We start from the raw sequence: 20128 nt of genomic DNA, 5'->3' as shown, positions 1-20128 counted from the left end.
AAAAGATCTTCATGACCCAGAGAACTACAATGGTGTGCTCACTCACCTAGAGCCAGACATCCTGGAGCGTGAGGTCAAGTGGCTCTTAGGAAGCTTTACTATGAACAAAGCTAGTGGAGGTGATGGAATTCCAGCTGAGCTATTTCAGATCCTTAAAGATGATGGTGTGAAAGTGCTGTACTCGATATGCCAGCAAATTTGGAAAACTCAGCAGTGGCCACAGGGCTGGAAGCGGTCAGTTTTCATTCCAATCTCTAAGAAAGACAGTGCCAAAGAATGTTCAAACTACCACACAGTTTTGCTCATTTCACACTGTTGTTCAGTTGCCAAGCTGTATCCGACTCTTTGCAACCCCATGGACTGCAGTACACCAGGCTTCCCTGTCCTTCACTATCTCCTGGAGTTGCTCAAACTCATGTGCATTGAGTTGATGTTGCCATTCAACCGTTTCATCCTCTTTTGCCCCTTCTCCTGCCTTCAGTCTTTCCCAGCTTCAGGGTCTTTTCCAGTGAGTCGGCTCTTCGCAACAGGTAGCCAAAGTGTTGGAGCTTCAGCTTCAGGATTAGTCTTTCTAATGAATATTCGGGATTGATTTCCTTTAGGATTAACTGATTTGATCTTGCTGTCTGAAGGACTCTCAAGAGTCTTTTCCAGTTCCACAGCATCAGTTCTTCAGCACTCAGCCTTCTTTATGGTCCAACTCTCCCATCCGTACTTGACTCCTGGAAAAACCATAGCTTTGACTATATGGACCTTTGTCGGCAAAGTGACCTAATTTTTAAGGTTCTAATAATCTGGATTCAATGATCCAACTGTATTTATTACTTCTCCCCAACATGGACCCTTGTTTAAACAGATGAGTCTTTTTAACATTCTCTTTCAATCTTTTCCTGATGAATCTCACCCACATTGATGTTTTTTCTCCTGTTCCTATTGAATTTACGGTTTGCATCACACATTCAGCATTTTAGTATGTATTCAGGCAGTCTGTTGGTGCATGATAAACCTTACTGATTGAGTGAATGAAATATCTTATTTTATAATTATTTTGAACCACTAAACATTTTCATTCCATTCATATTGTCAGTTGACTGATCAAACAAATAAATAAACAAATGCTGATTTGAGTATGTTTCTATTACTTTTTCTCTTTTTTGATCTCAGGTATTTTTGGAGTTAATGGAGCCAGAAGTACCCCCAGAGTCAGAGAGTTCAGAAAAATTAATATTTTCTTCACCACAAGAAGAAGAGGAAGAAGATGATAGTGAAGAAGAAAAAGAATCCAAAGAAGCAGAGGAAACTGTCACCATTAACCCCCTCTTACCACCTGCTCTCACAGGGGATGTAGAAGGTTTGCAGAAGATTTTTGAGGATCCTGAGGACTCTCACCATGAGCAGGCCATGCAGCTACTCTTGGAGGAAGACATCGTTGGGAGAAATTTGTTGTATGCAGCTTGCATGGCTGGGCAAAGTGATGTGATTAGAGCTTTGGCCAAATATGGTGTGAATCTGAATGAGAAAACCACCAGAGGTATTTTCTCTCATCACTATTACTTCTAACTACCTAAAGATAGCATGTATTGTCTTTAAATTTGGGTAAATTTGATGTGTCTGCTTTATATTTTGCATATGTTATGTGTGTGTATGTATATATATATGAATGTGTGTGTATTCATGTTATTATAGCATAGTAATTAAGAATACAGAATTTGATATTTATTAACTGGTGTGACTTGGGCAAGTTACCAAATCATTTTGTGTCTCTGTTTCATCTACTAAATGGGGATGATTGTATTTTCTTCATAGGTTTTCCTTATAGGTTATGAGGATTAAGTATGCTAATATAAAGTTGGTATATAGTAAATGCTCAATAATCTTATCACCTATTTCCTTGGAAGATTTATTCATTTTTGCAGTCATTATTCAATTAGTTCTTTAAATTAAGTCACTGTTTTTTTTCAGATTGGAACTATAAGACATGGTCATTGTAGAAAATGAAACAGTGGTCTTTAGCAAATAGCAAATATGCATTTTCTTCATGCTTACGTGGAACACTTAAAAAAACTTGTCATGTGTTAGGCCATAAAGGAAGTGTCAACAATTATCAAATAAACTATAGCATGCAGTCTGTGGTCTCTGACCACACTAAAATAAAATTAGAAAATAGTGACAAAAAGATTACTGAAAATCCCTATAATTTTGGAAACAGGAACACACTTTCAGTTATCTGTTGGTGACAGAAAATGTAATAGGAATTATGAAACATTTAGGTGGCAATAGGATTGCTATGTCAGACCCTGTGAAATAAAACTAAAATTAAAATCTAGTTTAATGCATATATTAGAATAAAAAATATTGAAAATTAGAAAGTTATTTAACTCAAGGAGTTACAAAAATAACAACTGAAAATCCAAAGAAAGAAGAAGATAAATAATAGAGTAAAATAATGACATTGAAAATAAAGAAACAATAGAGAGGGAATTTCCTGTTAGTCCAGTGGTTCGGAGTCCGCCTTCCACTGCAGGGTGCCATGTTTGATCCCTGGGGGACTGAGATTCTTGATCCTTAAGCTTCACAATGCAACCAGAACAAGCAAGCAAACAAACAAACACGATAAAGAGAATCAACAAAACCAAAAACTGGTTTAGTGAAAAAAAGTTGAAAAAACATTTGATAATATTGATAATTTTTGATATGTGATATTATAAGAAGAAGAGAGTGTAAATAATATTTGGAATTTTAAAATGAAGCATTCACAGAGGAAAAAGTAAGATTTAAAAAATTATTAGAAAATATCATAAACAACTTCATGAGAATACATTTGAAAACATGGATGAAATGGACAGTTTCTTCAATAAAATATATATTACCAAAATTGAGTCAAGAAAGAAAGAAACTTGATTAGATCAACGATTATTTTAAAAAATTGAATAAATAATCAGAATCTGCCTGATTCTCCCACCCTTTCCAATTCCTAACTCAAATGTTTTAAAAGATATGGTTTACTACACTTATAAGGAAGAAGTAATCTCTAGCTTATACAAAGTTTCCATAGAATATAAAGAGAGTTGGACAACTGCTTATTTTATGAGATAACTTTTATAGCAAAACTAGTTAGGGACAGCATTAGAAAGGAAAATTATAGGCCAATCATTTAATAACACAGATGCAAGCATCTTAAAATATTAACAAATTGAATCTAATGTGTGTTGAAACATTTATTGGACTAGCTTGGGTTTATCCCATTTATGCAAGGATTTGCTTTTTTTAAAAAGATTTATTTATCAATTTAGTCTGCACTGGGTCTTTGTTGCTGCTCGAGTGCTTGTGGAGAGCGGGGGCTCTTCTCTCGTTGTGGTGCATGGGCTTCTCCGTGCAGCAGTTCTCTTGTTTTAGAGCACAAGCTCTAGGTGTTCTGGCTTCAGTAGTTGTGGCTCCTGGGCTCTAGAGCGCAGGCTCAGAAGTTGTGATGCGTGGGCTTAGTTGCTCCGCGGCATGTGGGATCTTCCTGGGGTAGGGATCAAACCTGTGTCCCCTGCATTGGCAGGTAGATTCTCAACCACTGGGCCACCAGGGAAACCTCAAGGATGGCTTTAACATTAGAAAAATTGTTAGTATAATTCATTACACTGAAAGATTATGTAAACAAAACCACCTGGTCATCTCAATAGATGTAGAAAAGTCTTTTGAAAGAAAATGTAGCATTCATTCATGGTGAAAGCTTTTGGGGAAATAGGAACAGAAGAAGCCTTTCTTGAGGCTGTGGAAAACTTGTAGCAAAATTTATCTAATATTGAATTTTAAGCTATTTAACTTGGGCAAGTTATATAACCTTTCCATGCTACCGTTTCTTCATCCATAAAAATGGGACTAATAGTAATGTCTCAAAATCATACTACATAAAGGAAAATGAGAGCCCTAAATCAAATATCTGAAGTGTACCTCCAGCACTCCAGGGAGAGGGTGCTTTGACTAATTGATATGGGTATTGCCATCCTCTTGTTAGATATTTTCCAGTCTGTGAGGATAGGTATACAGTCTTTAGAGTTTGATGATGTACTCTAAGATAATCCATATCTTCATTCTGATTTCATGCTTACCATGAAATCTTCTCATTTAGCAGAAGTTGAAGGTGCATCCTGCTTTTTTCTTGCTGCTTATAGTAAAATGCCAGAGGAGACAAAGAAATTGAGAGAATTGCTAAATTAAAAGAAACCAAGACTTAGATGATATATGATGGTCTGGGAAATTGTAAGCTTGTTTGCCATTTCAATGAAGATGATTTTATAATAAAATGTATGCATGAACTGGCTAACCTAATTGTATCAGTCAACTTGGTGATTATTACTTCAGTTCAGTTCAGTTGATCAGTCGTGTCCGACTCTTTGCAACCCCATGGACTGCAGCACACCAGGCCTCCCTGTCCATCACCAACTCCCGGAGTTTACCCAAACTCGTGTCCATTGAGTCATTGATGCCATCCAACCATCTCATCCTCTTTCATCCCCTTCTCCTCCTGCCTTCAATCTTTTCCAGCATCAGGGTCTTTTCAAATGAGTCAGCTCTTCACATCAGGTGGCCAAAGTATTGGAGTTTCAGCTTCAACATCAGTCCTTCCAGTGAACACTCAGGACTGATCTCGTTTAGGATGGACTGGTTGGATCTCCTTGTAGTCCGAGGGACTCTCAAGAGTCTTCTCCAACACCACAGTTCAAAAGCATCAATTTTCGGTGCTCAGCTTTCTTTGTAGTCCAACTCTCACATCCATACATGACTACTGAAAAAACCATAGCCTTGACTAGACAGACCTTTGTTGACAAAGTAATGTGTCTGCTTTCTAATATGCTGTCTAGGTTGGTCATAACTTTCCTTCCAAGGAGTAAGCGTCTTTTAATTTCATGGCTGCAATCACCATCTACAGTGATTTTGAAGCCCAAGAAAATAGTCAGCCAACTGTTTCCACTGTTTCCTCATCTATTTGCCATGAAGTGATGGGACTGGATGCCATGATCTTAGTTTTCTGAATGTTGAGTTTTAAGCTAACTTTTTCACCCTCCTCTTTCACTTTCATCAAGAGGCTCTTTAGTTCTTCTTCACTTTCTGCCATAAGGGTGGTGTCATCTGCAAATCTGAGGTTATTGATATTTCTCCTGACAATCTTGATTCCAGCTTGTGCTTCATCCAGCCCAGCATGTCTCATGATGTACTCTGCATATAAATTAAATAAGTAGGGTGACAATATACAGCCTTGACATACTCCTTTTCCTATTTGGAACCAGTCTGTTGTTCCATGACCAGTTCTGTTACTTAAATCATTATAAAATAATGAATTGTATTACAGTTTACCAGTAAATTTATTGTTTGGTTGGTATTGATTCAGTTCCCATGAGCTTGTTTACATGGGAGAACAGATCAGTGCAAAGATTGTTTTTTTTTTTTTTTTGGTCAAAACATTTGAGTTCTACTTTCAGGAAATTTCAAGTATGTAGTACAATTATTAGCTATAGTCATTGTGTTATATATTAAGTCCTGGGATCTTTTCCATCTTCTAACTGACGTTTGTACCTTTTTTCCAATCTCTCCATATTCCCCCCACTCCTCAAGCCCCTGGTACCACTTTTCTACTCTGTTTCTATGGGTTTAACTTTTTATTTTAGATTTCTCCACTTAAGTGATACCATGCGGTATTTGGCTTTTTCTCTCTGACTTATTTCACTTGGCATAATGCCCTTCAGGTTCATCCATGTTGTTACAAATGATAGAATTTTCTTTTTTTAAGGATCAACAATTGTGCATATATATGTGAACACTATTGATTTTTGCGACATAAGAAGCCATTGGCCTAAAATTAAGGGACTTTTGGGTGAAGAACTGTGGTAGATATCTCTTTAAGAAGATGTATGCCATTTATTTGTGGATGATTCCCAGAGATTACATTTATATTCAAGATTTCCTTTCCTTTTAAATATTGGAGAATTGGACAATTTTGATTCAAAGGAAGGATGATGAAACAGTTCTTACAATCTCTTCTCTTTGATCTGACGGAAGGAGGATGAAACAGTTCTTAGTGTCTGAGCTCTCTGCACTACTGACTTCTGGTCTGTTGGGAAGTGCCTTGTTTTCTGTTTGAGCCAAGGACATTTGTTTGCAGTTTGTAGGTTATTGATGGAACCACCTTTGGTTCTGGTAAGGCTTTGGTTTCTCAACCTGGCCACACTCAAACAAGCATGATTGAAATGAAATACTGTTTTAAACTCTGCCTTTCCCTACAGTCAGGTACTATTTGTTAAAGGTGGAGGAATAGCCAGGTCTTGAGCTGGGAACTGGGGATAGAAAGATGAATGAATTCAGCAACCTTGATCAGGTTCACAGTTAGCAGAAAACAGATGCGTAAATAGATGATATATGATGAGACAAGGTACAGTAATAGCTCAGAGGAGAGATTAGTCAGCTTTACCTGAAAGTGTTGGACATGGTCAAGGAAGGCTTTATAGAAGAGGCAATATGTTCAGTTTTTTTTTTTTTGCTGCACCATGTAGCCCTTGGGATCTTAATTCCCTGACCACGGATTGAACCCGTGTCCTCTGCAGTGGAAGTGTGGAGTCTTAACCACTGGACCACCAAGGAAGTCCAATATATGGAATCTTGAATAATGACCAAGAGTTTATCAGACAAACGAAGTTGAAGGATAAGGCATGGCAGGTGGCAGTAACTGCAGTATCAGATAGTAATTGCAATAGCAGATTTTAGTGTTAAAATACTTTTGCTATCCTGGTGTACTTATCTGCAATTTTAGGTGATGAAATGCTGGCCTTTTTATAGGTATAATAGTTTTATTTGGTATTTTAAACATATGAAATTAGAGTCATTTTTGGATTGAGAACAATTTCAATGATTTAATTGCTCAGTGTATATAAAAAGGCAAACTGAAGATTACAAATGTAGATGGTCCAAATTGTGGTATTGCAAATTCTATTGTAAGAATAATTCTTGAGTTCACAAGCCTCCCAAACAAGTAGAACGTGAATCGCACAGCTTCGAAACTGATAAGGAAACTGAAATGGATTCTGTCTCTCTTTATATGTGGAGACTAAAAAAGACAAATATGAGCCATCAGTGTTTTCTTTGGAGAAAAAGATTACAACCTACTCTCAATAGAAAGATTGCAGTTCTATTAAAAAAGAAAAAAGCTGTTCAGATATATCTCTGTCTTTTAAAATTAGAGATGAGATAATTTGAAGGAAAGTGTTTGGTGTTGGTTTATAACTACTTCCAACTAATGTTGAGTGAGAAAAACTTCAATAGCTGAAAAAATTTGCACAGAAATGTCCTGTTGAAACCATTGACCTACTTGAAAGATAATGTTTTATTTGTGATTTTCATAATTATAGTTTTTTCATTTTAATAGTATTTGCTTTTTAATCTTTAATTTTTATTAGTTTTATCTGACAGTTTATATTGCTAATAGAATGACAATATATACTTAACATTTGTTTGACAGTTATGCTTTTATCTGATATTTTATGTTTATATATTTTTGTATTTAAGATGTATTAGTCTTGGACTTCCTTGGTAGCTCAGTGGATAAGAATTCGCCTTGCAATGCAGGGGACATGGTTCGATTCCTGGTCTGGGAAGATTCCACATGCCATGGAGTAGCTAAGCCTGTGGGTCACAACTACTGAGCCTCAACTCTAGAGCCTACAAGCCGCAACTGCTGAAACCTGTGCACCTAAAGCCTGTGCTCTGCAACAAGAGAAGCCCCTGCAATGAGAAGCCTGCACATAGCAAGAGTACTCCCTGCTCACTGCAGCTAGAGAAAGCTCATGCGAAGCCACAAAGACCCAAGGCAGCCAAGAATAAAAATAAATGTAAAAAAATTGAAGAACAGAAAAAGGGGTATTAGTTTCACTAACTTAAAAAATAAATTCTGAACTCAATTTTACAAATACTGGTATTAATGCTAAGTAAAGATAAAATTTATACTTAAAAAAATTTTCTCAGGCAGAGACAACCGGCATATGCAAAATCATATGAAACAATATGATTTGGAGAATTCAAAGAGTCTGGTACTGCTGGTAGGCAGGTTGTGAAAAATATTCTAGGTAAGTGAGTATTTTGCTCCATGGCCTATTACTTGTTTGTGACTATCATCATCTCAGGTTTGGGATTTTTACCTTATCAATGACCTTCGTCAATTTAAGCAACCTTGAGAAAAGTTCTTATCCTCTCTGTGCTTTTTTTTTTTTTCTTATCTATAAATGAGAACAATACTACTTTGTACATCACAGGATTGTAGAGAATATTAAATGAGTTGATACTTGTGGAGAGCATAGAACGGTGCCTGTATAGAGGAGAAGATTGCTTTTCCTCTTGTCTGATCTTTTGCCTTAATGTGAACTGCATGCTCAGTTGACTCTCTGTTTAGTAACCAGTAGTCTTCCATGTAGAGATTATTTTTCTCTTGGAACCAATTCTGATTTTTCAGTATTCCATTTATGGTCCCTTTCTTCTTGCTGAGATTTCTAACATGTAACGATCTGTATCTCACTTCTGGGTTCAATTATTCATTGCCAATATCATGGGAGAACTTTAGGAAAATCCCCCCTCTTGTCTGGATGCTTTCGAAATCATCTTATTTAAATGTTCTTCTCCTGGGAAGGCTATGGAATTAATGTAGTACAAAGATCTGTGTGTTTCCTTCTAGAAAACACACCATCTCCCACAAGGGGAGAAAAAACAAACCACGTATGAAGATTTCAAATTCCTTGGCAAAAGCCTCTCTCTGTTTAGAAATCATGTTTTCTTATTTTTAAACTATGTATATTAAAAAAATAGGAAAATTTTTAGGTGTTACCACTGGCCTTTTTTTTTTTTTTTGCTATTGGCCTAAAACATTGTATTTAGTAGTAATTTCAGCCCTGAGAAAAGCAATGTAAGGTTGGAGAATATCTCATTTGAAATGGCCTCCTGCTCATGCTATCGTGGTGTCTTTTCCGTAGGTAGTGTCCCCTTTCTCAGCAAATCAGGGGCTGTGGGCCATTTGGCTGAAGAAATACATCTTCGGGAAGGTGATATCTGGATATTTCTTGGCTCCCAGTTTTGTGGGGTAGTTGCCTCAGTAAATCTAAGAAATAGCTATCTAATTTGATAGCTCACAATTTCAGTTTTAATTCAAATGATCAATTTCCAAATCAAAGGCATACACAGTTGTAGTAATTTGTATGGTTGTGTTAACAATAATGGAGTAATTAGAGGTTGATGAAAATTTCTTAGACTAAAGTCATAAATCTTAACTGTGTTCCAGTAGATGACTGTTAGGGAGATCGTCGTCTTCCTCAGAAGATGTTGAAGAGCTCAGATTGCCTGTGTTGATTCCTTGTGTCCATCATTTACTGGCTATGTGCCTTGGGCAAGTTTAACTTCTCTGGACCTCTGTTTCCTTGCCTGTAAAATGAAGATTATAATAGTTGTGACCTCATAGGGGTGTTTTTTTTTTTTTTAACCAAATAAATGAACTTACTATATGTAAAGCACTTAGGATAATAGCTGTGAAAGTCACTCAGTCATGTCTGACTCTTTGTGACCCCATGGACTGTAGCCTGCCAAGCTCCTCTGTCCATGGGATTCTCCAGTCAAGAATACTGGAGTGGGTTGCTATTGCCTTCTCCAGGGGTCTTCTTGATCCAGGTATCGAACCCAGGTCTCCTGCATTACAGGCAGATTCCCCACCATTTGAGCCACCAGGGAAGCCAGAGGATAATACTTGGCTTGTAGTAATTGTTCAATACCTGATTATCATTATTATCTTGTACTCTGTAGAAGAGCCTGAAACAATGTAGTCTTTTTGACCTGACCATCCTCATTCTATTTGTTAGGTTACACACTCTTACACTGTGCTGCAGCCTGGGGTCGACTGGAGACTTTGAAAGCACTGGTGGAACTGGATGTTGATATAGAAGCTCTGAACTTCCGGGAGGAGAGAGCTCGGGATGTTGCTGCTCGATATTCCCAGACTGAGTGTGTTGAGTTCCTGGACTGGGCAGGTAAGGATGCTTACAAGGTAGTAGTAGCAAATTGACTCACTGCTGGGTTTCCCTCCCGTAAGTACGAGTTACAGGCTGTGTCGTTAACAAAGCCAAGAGGTGATTAACATTTTCACCTTCTATTAGGATTTTTTATTTGTAGACATAACCATAGTCACCGTTGGTGATAATATATCAAATCTGCCTTCTTTTTTTTTTTTTTGCTATTGGCCTAAAACATTGTATTTAGTAGAAACTATATTCTTACCACCTTCTAACAATTTCTCCAATAATCTTCTATAAGAATGTATGTATAAAATACATACATGGTTCAAGGCCATTTTCTGAGAGACCTCAGCAGAGTGGACCATTCCTTAAATGTTTAAAAGAATGGCATACTTGAGGAATGTGTTTGATTCCCCAGGTAGAAACAGTTGTAATAATTTAAAATGGTTTGCTGTGCAAAATTAATCCATGGTGTTAGAAGTCTGAATAGCAGGTTTCATTATGGCATGAGGGAGGGTACTTCTGGGGCATAATACTCTTTTTTCTTAATTTAGTGACTCTTAACATGGTGTGCTCATTTGTGAAAATTCATTGAGATGTACCCTTGTAAATTTTGCACTTTTCTGTATGTGTTTTGTGCTTTAATCAAAGGTCAAAAACTATGTACTATTTTGAGTTTTACTGTTTTTCTTACAGTATTTCTTTAACCTGTAGAATAGAGCTTAGAGATTTCAGGAAGATATACCTGTGTAATTATGTATGTGACAAACATTGGTTATAAAACTCGTACCAAGGACGTTCATGGCATTCATTTTGTGTAGTTCTCTGCATTTGTGTTTCTAGGATTACAAGCATAGCATTGTTGTGGTACACAGCTATGTTGTGATACATAGATTGTTCCTGCCCTATGGACATTTGTTATCTGAGGGGTGATAAATTATAGATGCATCCTACAGTTAAATAACAATATCAGAAAGACTATAGTTAAGAGTTAAAATTGGCAGAGCAGGTGGGTCATGCTGTGGGGTGGTCAGAGAACATGAAGTCAGAGTATGTTGGAGTTGAGATGGGCCTTGAAGAAATGGTGGGATTTGTATACACAGACTAAGGAGAAAGGGTGTGAGCAAAACCTTATGACTGGAAGTGACGTGTTGGGGAAACAGTGATGAGATTGGCTTACTGGAAGAGCAAGTCAATATAATTTACATAAGCAGGCTACAGCACAGGCAGGTTAATAAAAGAAAAGTAAGTACATGGGGTCTTGAATCAAATTGCTTGAGTTGAAATACTGGTGTCTCTCCTTGAAACCTATGTGACCTTGGGCAAGATACTTAAATTCTTTATACTTAAGTCTTAATTTCCAGAAAAGGGGGCTCATAATAGTCCTTATCTTTTGGGGGAGTTGTGAGAATGAGATGAGATGCTATAAACCATGTCTCAGCACAATGCCTGTTGGGTGATCACACTTGAAGTGTGACGCTGCTATTGTTCCAGTCAGATTATACCTCCAAATGTCAGGCTAAGGTGTTTACATTTCATTTTTGTAGCCATTGGGAGCCATTGGAAGATTTCATGTAGAAGAGGAAGAGGATTAAAGTGATCTTTAGGAAGATTCATATGGCAGCCTTGAGGAGTTGTTTATCAGTAAAATAAAAAGGGAACTGGGAGAATTAATGGAAGTAAGGAAATTGAGGGAAGTATTTGGGAAGAAAAAGATGAGTTATACTTTGTAGATTATTTGGTATTTAATTGTCCACTTGCACTAAATATTTTTGAGGGGCCATATTTCTGTCAGTTACCTTCAATTTTATGATCAGATGCATAAACAAAAAGAAAATAGCAAAAATTTAATTGACCTCCTCATGAATAATTAGTTCTAGGTGAAATTCACATTCATGTGTGCTAAGTCGCTTCACCTATCTCCAACTCTTTGCCACCCTGTGGACTGTAACAGCCAGGCTCCTCTGTCATTGCAATTCTCCAGGCAAGAATACTGGAGTGGGTTGCCATGACCTCCTCCAGGGAATCTTCCTGACCCAGGGATTGAACCCATGTCTCTTATGTCTTCTGAATTGGCAGGTGGGTTCTTTATCACCAGCACCACCTGGGAAGACCAAAATTCACATTATATAATTTTTATTTATTTATTTTTTAAAAATTAATTTATTTTATTTGGAGGCTAATTACTTTACAATATTGTAGTGGTTTTTGCCATACATTGACATGAATCAGCCACGGGTGTACATGTGTTCCCCATCCTGAACCACCCCCCCACCCCCCTCCCCATCCCATCCCTCAGGGTCATCGCAGTGCACCAGCCCTGAGCACCCTGTCTCATGCCTCAAACCTGGACTGGCGATCTACCAAAATTCACATTACATAATTTAAAGTCCAATTTTGAAGAATGACCCATGGTATTTAAGAAAATACAATCCAGGAACAAACTTTGCTGTAACTTTTCTGAAAGTTTGGGGCTTATGAGCGTAAAGTTTCATTGGTTTTTGTGACTGAGCGGAAGTCCACGGGCCTGACATGCAGTGAGACCAAACAATGCCAAAATGTGAGTCTGGAGCAGGGAAAGGTTTATTGCAGGGCCATGTAAGTAGATGGGTGGCTCATGCCTTAAAAAACCCAGGAGCTCCCTGAAAGCTCTCAGCAAAGCCCTTTTATAGGAAAGGTGAAGGAAGGGGCATGGTTAGTTGTTGCAGACTTCTTGGTGTCAGATCTTTTGTTCTTGAGGTCAGGTCACGGCTAGGTAAAACTCTATCAAAGCAAATGTTATTCTCTATTCTACAAGAAAGGGCAAGGTCCTGACCCTCAACTTTTGCCCTCCAAGGTCAAAAGTTAGCCTGGCTAAGAGGAGGAGTCCCTGCATGGGCCAGTAACCCTACCCAGGAGCGTTCATCCAGTACCCAGTCCGGGTCCTCCTGCCAGTGCTCAGGTCCAGCTGAGGAGTCAGATCTCAGCGGGTGGCACCCTCAGGGCCAGGTCCCCAGATCCCACCCAGCTGTCATCACTGTGGGAGCCAGGTGCCTAGGACCAACTGGCCCTCAGTCTGCCCAAATGGGGGCCAGGTCCCATGGACTACGACCTGTGGAGACCGCCACTCTTAGGTTGGAGAAATAGGGATGGGTCAGCAGCTGCTTCAAGGCCTGAGCCTGGCCAGTGGGTGCCATGGGGAGGGCTCTGGAGCTCTGCTGGACACAGCCCTCAGCCTGTACCTGGACCCCCCAGCTCACCAGCTGATCTTGAGGTTGGAGGGCCTGGAGGGCCCTGAGGAGAAGGCTGCAGTCTGCCTCACATAGCACACTCTGCCCTGAGGACTCCTGTGTGCCCTCCCTGCCGAATTTCAATTTCCTTCCCCCTAATGTCCATCTGTTTAGTTTGGGTCCTTACAGTCTTGGAGGAATTAGACCTACCATTTCCTAGTAATGAAGAGAAAAGACTATGATGCTATAAACTAGTGTTCTGTTTCCAGATGAGTGATGGAATTGTAAGGATTCATGGTAATGTAGCTGTGGAGTGTCAGAAATGCTAACTAGTCAACATAAAGTTAAGCATTTGTTTAATTAAGACTTAATAAGAATATAAACCACTTCCATTTCTTGCTCTAATGATCAGAATAGGAGTCACCTGGAGAGGTTTACAGGGTTGAGGACTCCCTACCCCAGAGACTCCTCCATGCTACTGAAAATTTGACCATTAGAGATAAATTTCTTTGGGTTTTCAAGGTTTATACTTTTTAATTGTTCAAGGGTCCTATATTAAAAGAAATACATATATATATACACATATATATAGAATTAGTTGATTGTTCAGAACTCTGAAGGTATGGAACAAATATTCATGGAAATGTGGGAGTAATGTTGTGTTAAGGAAGAGTGAAAGTAAGGGATTCTGGAAAGTGGAACCATAAGTAAATTTTTAATAATCTACAATAACACAAGGCAGAACTTATTCCCTTCTGTTATTTGTTAAGACTATAGCATTATCTGTTACTTACAAAGGATTTTTTTAAAGTTTTTTTTTTCCTTTTATTGATGGGAGGTATATTATAAATCTGTCATGTTTTTCTGGGATTCTTTTATATGTTGTTAAGAAAATCTGTCCGTCTCAGTCCCTCAGTTTTTTTTTTTTTTTTAATATAGAAACGATTCTTTAAGAAATGAGGTGACTGATCAACAAAAGTGAAATATTTTTAAAACTTACGTGTCTTATCAACAGAAGTTTGAAATTTTAAAAAAAGTGTTGATACTTAATTCTTTATTTATTATACTGAAAAGGGGAACATTTATACTTAGAAATTAATCTGTTCCTTATTATTTCCATACTATTTTAACAATTTGAGATGGAAATTAAACATCTGCACGTGGCCATAAAATTTGCTCAGGAAACTAAGAGAATTCACAAAAATTGCTTAAATCAGAGATTTATTGAAACACTAAATCAAGATTCTATTCTACAGTTTGCTTACTGATTAGCAATCTAACACATTAAAAAGAACAGAACACTTAAACATGAAGCGGTGGTTGTATATGGTCTTTCCCCTAGTACTTTTTAGTAAGCATGGATGCTGTTTTAGCTGAATAGAAATAACTTTTCAGTACAGACTTCGTTGGAAAGTTTCAGTAAAGAATTTTGCCAAAAAATTACAAAGCATCTCAAAGAATCACTTTTGTCCTTCCATGATTTCCCTCAATAGATTTCTTGTGTAGTCTCCCTAGTGGACTGAGTTATATTTGCCTATGAATGTGTCTAGTATACTCTGCCTCCTTTTCTCCTTCTTCAGTCTTCTTTCGTTTTAGTTTTCGGTGCTTGGCTTTCTTAGCCTGAGGGTGATGGGACATCTGATTCAGGTATTTGGTCATCATTGATGTTGTGGCCACCAGTCTGCAGAGTATTTGGTCAATGTCGTAGACAGACTGGGTTTCTAGATCGTTACCAGTTGTATCCAAGGAGACTTGTTTCTTTAGCTAAAAGAAGAAAAACAAATGATATTACAGAATTTTTTCCTTACTGTAGTTCAAATTAAATTTGTTTTCTGGATATATATGCTTAAGCTCCAAATATCACACTTTACTTACTTATACAAAGAAAAAGTTGTTATAGAAGAGAGGTAAAAATGCAGAAGAAATGCTCTTTTTTATATGCCTTTGTGTAAGGTTGTAGTGATCATGATCACCATTCAGCAAACATTTAATAAGTACTTTCTATGATTGTTAGAGCATTCTGCTGGGAGAAATAAAATATTAGTACATTATTTTCCTTTACTAAATCACCTTAAGATGTAATGTGATAAAATCATAGACATTTTATAAATATATAGTTGTTGTGAAGGTCAATGAGCTTTTAAGATTGCCTCAAAATATAGTAACACTGGCAAAGTGGGGAATCAGTTTGAGTGTTATTTTCCAGAAAGTTATCCTAAAATTAGAAATTAGTTTACAGTATGTTAAATAATATACACACCAACTTCAGTATACTTAGCTTTTTTAGATGGATCGGGAAGGGATCTAACAAGATCTCTTGTTCCACATCCTTCATTTTATTGATCAGACAGCAGAGAAAGATACAGTGATTTACCTAAGAGCCCAGATAGATAACTGCATTTCCTATACATTATACTCATTGTAGCTCATTACTTTCTTGATGTGTTTTGTAACTTTAAACTATCTAAAATAATAGGTTATTTTTAGCCAGGACGTGGAAGCAATCTAGATGCCCATCAGCAGACGAATGGATAAGGAAGCTGTGGTACATATACACCATGGAATATTACTCAGCCATTAAAAAGAATTCATTTGAATCAGTTCTAATGAGATGGATGAAACTGGAGCCCATTATACAGAGTGAAGTAAGCCAGAAAGATAAAGAACATTACAGCATAGTAACACATATATATGGAATTTAGAAAGATGATAATGATAACCCTATATGCAAAACAGAAAAAGAGACACAGATGTACAGAACAGACTTTTAGACTCTGTGGTAGGAGGCGAGGGTGGGATGTTTCGAGAGAACAGCATCGAAACATGTATATTATCTATAGTGAAACAGATCACCAGGCCAGGTTGGATGCATGAGACAAGTGCTCGGGCCTGGTGCACTGGGAAGACCCAGAGGGATCGGGTAGAGAGGGAGGTGGGAGCGGGGATCGGGATGGGGAATACATGTAAATCCATGGCTGATTCATGTCAGTGTATGAAAAAACCCACTGCAATGTTGTAAAGTAATTAGCCTCCAATTAGTGGAAATAAATGAAAAAAACAAAAACAAGCAAAAAAAATAAAATAAAATAATAGGTTATTTTAAAGACCTTCTAATTCAGTACAGTTTTGTTGAACACCTGATATGTGTAAGAAAGTGTGATAGATGCTGGGGTGAATGGTGGGAGTGGGGAAGCTTATGAAGAAGACATGGTTCTCTCTCCAGAGAAGATGATAATCTTATCTTTTAAACGCTTTGATGTTCTATAGCTATTACTATTAGCATCACCTTTTTTTTGTGTTTCTTCCACTTCATCCACAGATAATGTGCAGACAAAACAGACAGGATTAAAAAGAGAGCTTGTACTAAAATATAAATAAGATTTAAACAACCGTGAAATATATCCATATTAGCAAAATTGCAGCATAGTTTGTCCAGAGGGTAAGGTAGACAGTGAGATGGAGCTGTCTTAACTTTCAAATAATGCATTTCTTCTGGAAAAATCTCCCATCCAACCTTTGTCCAGGTAGTACCATCACAAATGCAGAAGCTCTCCCTGAAGAAGCAGATAAACAACAGAGTAAAAATCAGGGATAGTCCTTGAGTAGACATCTTTCTTTCTCAAATGGAAAAAAAATTACAGCCAAAAATTTTTTTACAGACAGAGCAGAAATGCCCTGGTACTCCAGTCAAGGCACTTAAGATAACTAGGCAGCAAAATATACACTGATGATCATTGTAACATCATCAGCCATGGTGACTCGAGGATAAATTCAGTGATGTCATAAAGAACCACACCGGGACTAAAAGATGTTGGCTAACCAATCACCTTGGGTTTATTAGGGATACTTTTTTCTTTTTATGCCAGAATGGTTTGAGCCTCTTCAGTTTTCTGAAAAAAATGAAGACTTTGCTAATATTTTGACAGCCAATAAATTTAAATCATCATTATATTAATAGAATTTCATGGAAACACCTTACCTGTATCCTTTCCAACCCTTTAGAAGTATGGTACTTTAGCATCTACTTAAAAGCGTGTGTGTATGTGTGTGCACTCAGTTGTGTCTGACTCTGCGATGCTATGGACTGTAGCCTGCCAGGCTCCTCTGTCCATAGAATTTTCCAGACAAGAATACTGGAGTGGATTGCCATTTCCTACTCCAGGGGATCTTCCCAACCCACGGCTCAAACCTGTGGCTTTAGAGTCTCCTTGCCCACTCATTGACAGGCAGATTCTTCACCATTGCGCCAAGTAGCTACAGTCATATATCATGGTAATATCATTATCATGGTAATATACAACCTAGCTTCTACTTCTGTTTTTTCTTAAATTCAGGAATGTTCTTCTCTTCAGTTAGTCAAGGAAATACTGAGTGACTCCCCCTTTTGACATATCTTTTTGGTGACAATGTGGTAACTACCAGATGGTGAGGGGTAGGGAATTTGGCATGATTGTATGAAAAAGAGATGGCAGATTAGTGTGGTATATGATAATGTGAAAGAGACTCTGCTTTTAAGGAACTTACAGTCTAGCAGTAGAAGCAGAAAACAGGAAAATAAAAAATTACAGGACAGATTATACTCAGGGCTAGATCAAATTATAATCATGTAATGGCTGATAGAGCACTGAGTTCTACCAGGGGGAATTAGGAGTTTCATAGGAGTACATTTTGAGTAAGCTTTGACGAATGAGTAGAATTTTGGTGGATGGCAGAGAGGGCATCTGTGTAAACCATTCAGTTTAGTTCAGTTCAGTCACTCAGTGGGACTCAGTCATGTCCCACTCTTTGTGACCCCATGGACTGCAGCACGCCAGACTTCCCTGTCCATCACCAACTCCCAGAACTTGCTCAAACTCATGTTCATCAAGTCAGTGATGCCATCCAACCATCTCATTCTCTGTCATCCCCTTCTCTTCCTGCTTTCAATCTTTCCCAGCATCAGGGTCTTTTCTAATGAGTCAGTTTTTTGCTGACCCTCTAATGAATCAGTTTTTCATCTCACCCTCTCCTCCCCTCTACCCCATGTCCATAAGTCTGTTCTCTATGTCTGCTTCTCCATTGCTGCCCTGCAAATAAATTCATTAGTATAATCTTTCTAGATTCCACATATATGCATTAGTATATAATATTTCTCTTTCTCTTTCTGACTTACTTCACTCTGTATAATAGACTCTAGGTTCATCCACCTCATTAGAATTGACTCAGATGCATTCCTTTTTTATGGCTGAGTAACATTCCATTTATAAATATTTATTGAGCACTTCCTATGTGCTAAATACTGTTCTAGGAGCTGAGGATACTTACACAACTAGGCATAATACTATGTTTATGGAGTTTACTTTCTAGTAGGGAGATACAGAAAATAAAATGATCTAAATCTATTTTTCTGTGAAGTGCTATGAAGAAAAATAGAGTGGTAAGGGGGTTATGAAGTTGCCAGCAAGTGAATGAATGAGTGTGTGTTTACACTTACAGAGGGCCATCAGGAGAGGCCTCTCTGGTAAGGTGATGTTTGAAGACAGACCTGAAGAACTAAAGGAGTGAGCCCTATTGATACCAGCAGTCAGAGGGAACAGGAAGTAAATGATTGATAGGGTCTCTGGATGAATGTAGGAAGGGATGAAGCTGGAAAGATTATGGCTAGATAGGTCTTGGAGGGCCCTGCATTTTATTCAGTAGCCAGTAGGGAGTTACTTATAAAGTTTGGAGGAGAGGAGTGACCTAATAATAAACTTACTGAGTACTTTCCTGTGTGCCAGGCACTGTGTCAAGAAATTTACATGCATTATACTATGTTTTAATTCTTAGAACAACCGTATGTGGGTGGTATTATAATACTTCCGCTTTGTAGATGGAGAAACTGAGGTTAGAGGGGTTAAGATACTATTATGGTCTGAATGTTTGTGTTCCCCCACAAATGCATATGTTGAATTTCTAATACCTGATGTGATGGTGTTAGGACGTGGGGCCTTTGGGAAATGCTTAGGACATGAAGGTGGAACCCTCATAAATAGGATCAGTGGCTTATAAAAATGTGTCCGCACGGAGTTCTCTGGCCGCTTCTACCATGTGAAGGCATGGTGAGAAGGTGCTGGCAGTGAAGGAAGAAGGGTCTCACTAGACTGCAACCATGTTGCAGCTTGATCTTGGACTTGCCAGCCTCCAGAACTATGAAAAACAAGTTTCTGTTGTTTATAAACTCCCCAGTCTGTGGTATATTGCTGCCTGAATGCTCTGATAGGTCTGGTGGCATTAGAAGATGCTTGCAGTAAGCTCCTTTCTCTACCAGGCCACCCAAAATAAATATATGCACTCAGTAAAATCAGCATGCTTATTATACAAATACAGTTTTATGACAAGTCCCTTAGTTGCCTCTTCAAACTAATTCCTCTGCTAAACTTCCTCCTCTACTGAAATTCTGGAACCACCACTGGCTCCAGGTCACCAACTAGTGGAGCCAAAACCTAAACCTTAGATTCCAGTTTAGAGGATTCTGCTTGCAACATGAATGACAGGTTTGAAGCTGTAATTGACAAGACTGTTCAGCTGCAAAAACTTTTCATCTTTCATGAAAAAGGAAGGATGACTCAGGCTGGAGCTGTAGGCCAAGAGGTATCACTCCCAGGCTATGATACCTCATAGAATTTGCCCTGTGGGATTTCAGAATTGCTTGAGACTGAGGTGACTCCTTTTTTCCTTCTAATTTCTCGCGTTTTAAATGGCAGTATCTATAACTGTTGCTTTGTGCCTGTCCCGCCAGTATGTTTGGGGATAGAAAACTTGTTTTCTAGTATCACAGGTCTGCAGATAGAGAGGAATTTTACCCCAGGATGGATGGATCATACCAATGTCTCACACATACCTTGTTTGTATGTGGAGATGAGACTT

At 38.1% G+C, this 20128-nt stretch overlaps 2 protein-coding genes across 2 annotated transcripts in view; one reads left to right on the top strand and one right to left on the bottom strand.

Moving 5' to 3' along the window:
- Window positions 1–1169: 1169 nt before the first annotated feature.
- ANKRD45 (ankyrin repeat domain 45) overlaps window positions 1170–20128 on the top strand; it is a 39878-nt gene continuing 20919 nt past the window's right edge. Inside the window, exons 1-2 of the mRNA XM_061161253.1 lie at window positions 1170–1531; window positions 9879–10046. Of these exons, the coding sequence (XP_061017236.1) occupies window positions 1180–1531; window positions 9879–10046 (520 nt within the window). The 5' untranslated portion in view covers window positions 1170–1179. The remainder of the gene's footprint in view (window positions 1532–9878; window positions 10047–20128) is intronic.
- Window positions 14765–16850, bottom strand: TEX50 (testis expressed 50). The gene is made up of 2 exons (XM_061161159.1): window positions 16527–16850; window positions 14765–15004 (listed from the first exon to the last, which is right to left on the bottom strand). The coding sequence occupies exons 1-2, from the start codon at window positions 16848–16850 to the stop codon at window positions 14765–14767; spliced, it is 564 nt and encodes a 187-aa protein (XP_061017142.1).

The sequence above is a fragment of the Dama dama genome, chromosome 14 (assembly GCF_033118175.1).
Source record: "Dama dama isolate Ldn47 chromosome 14, ASM3311817v1, whole genome shotgun sequence".
In the NCBI taxonomy this organism is placed as follows: Eukaryota; Metazoa; Chordata; class Mammalia; order Artiodactyla; family Cervidae; genus Dama; species Dama dama.
Note: the sequence above shows the minus strand (reverse complement) of the source record. Positions and strands in the feature narration are given on the sequence as shown.

Coding starts and splice junctions, on each gene's coding strand:
- TEX50 (XM_061161159.1), bottom strand. CDS start 16,850: ATGTCTACTCAAGGACTATCCCTGATTTTTACTCTGTTGTTTATCTGC. Junction 15,005..16,526: donor GGAAGAAACACAAAAAAAAG/GTGATGCTAATA, acceptor TTCTTCTTTTAG/CTAAAGAAACAAGTCTCCTT.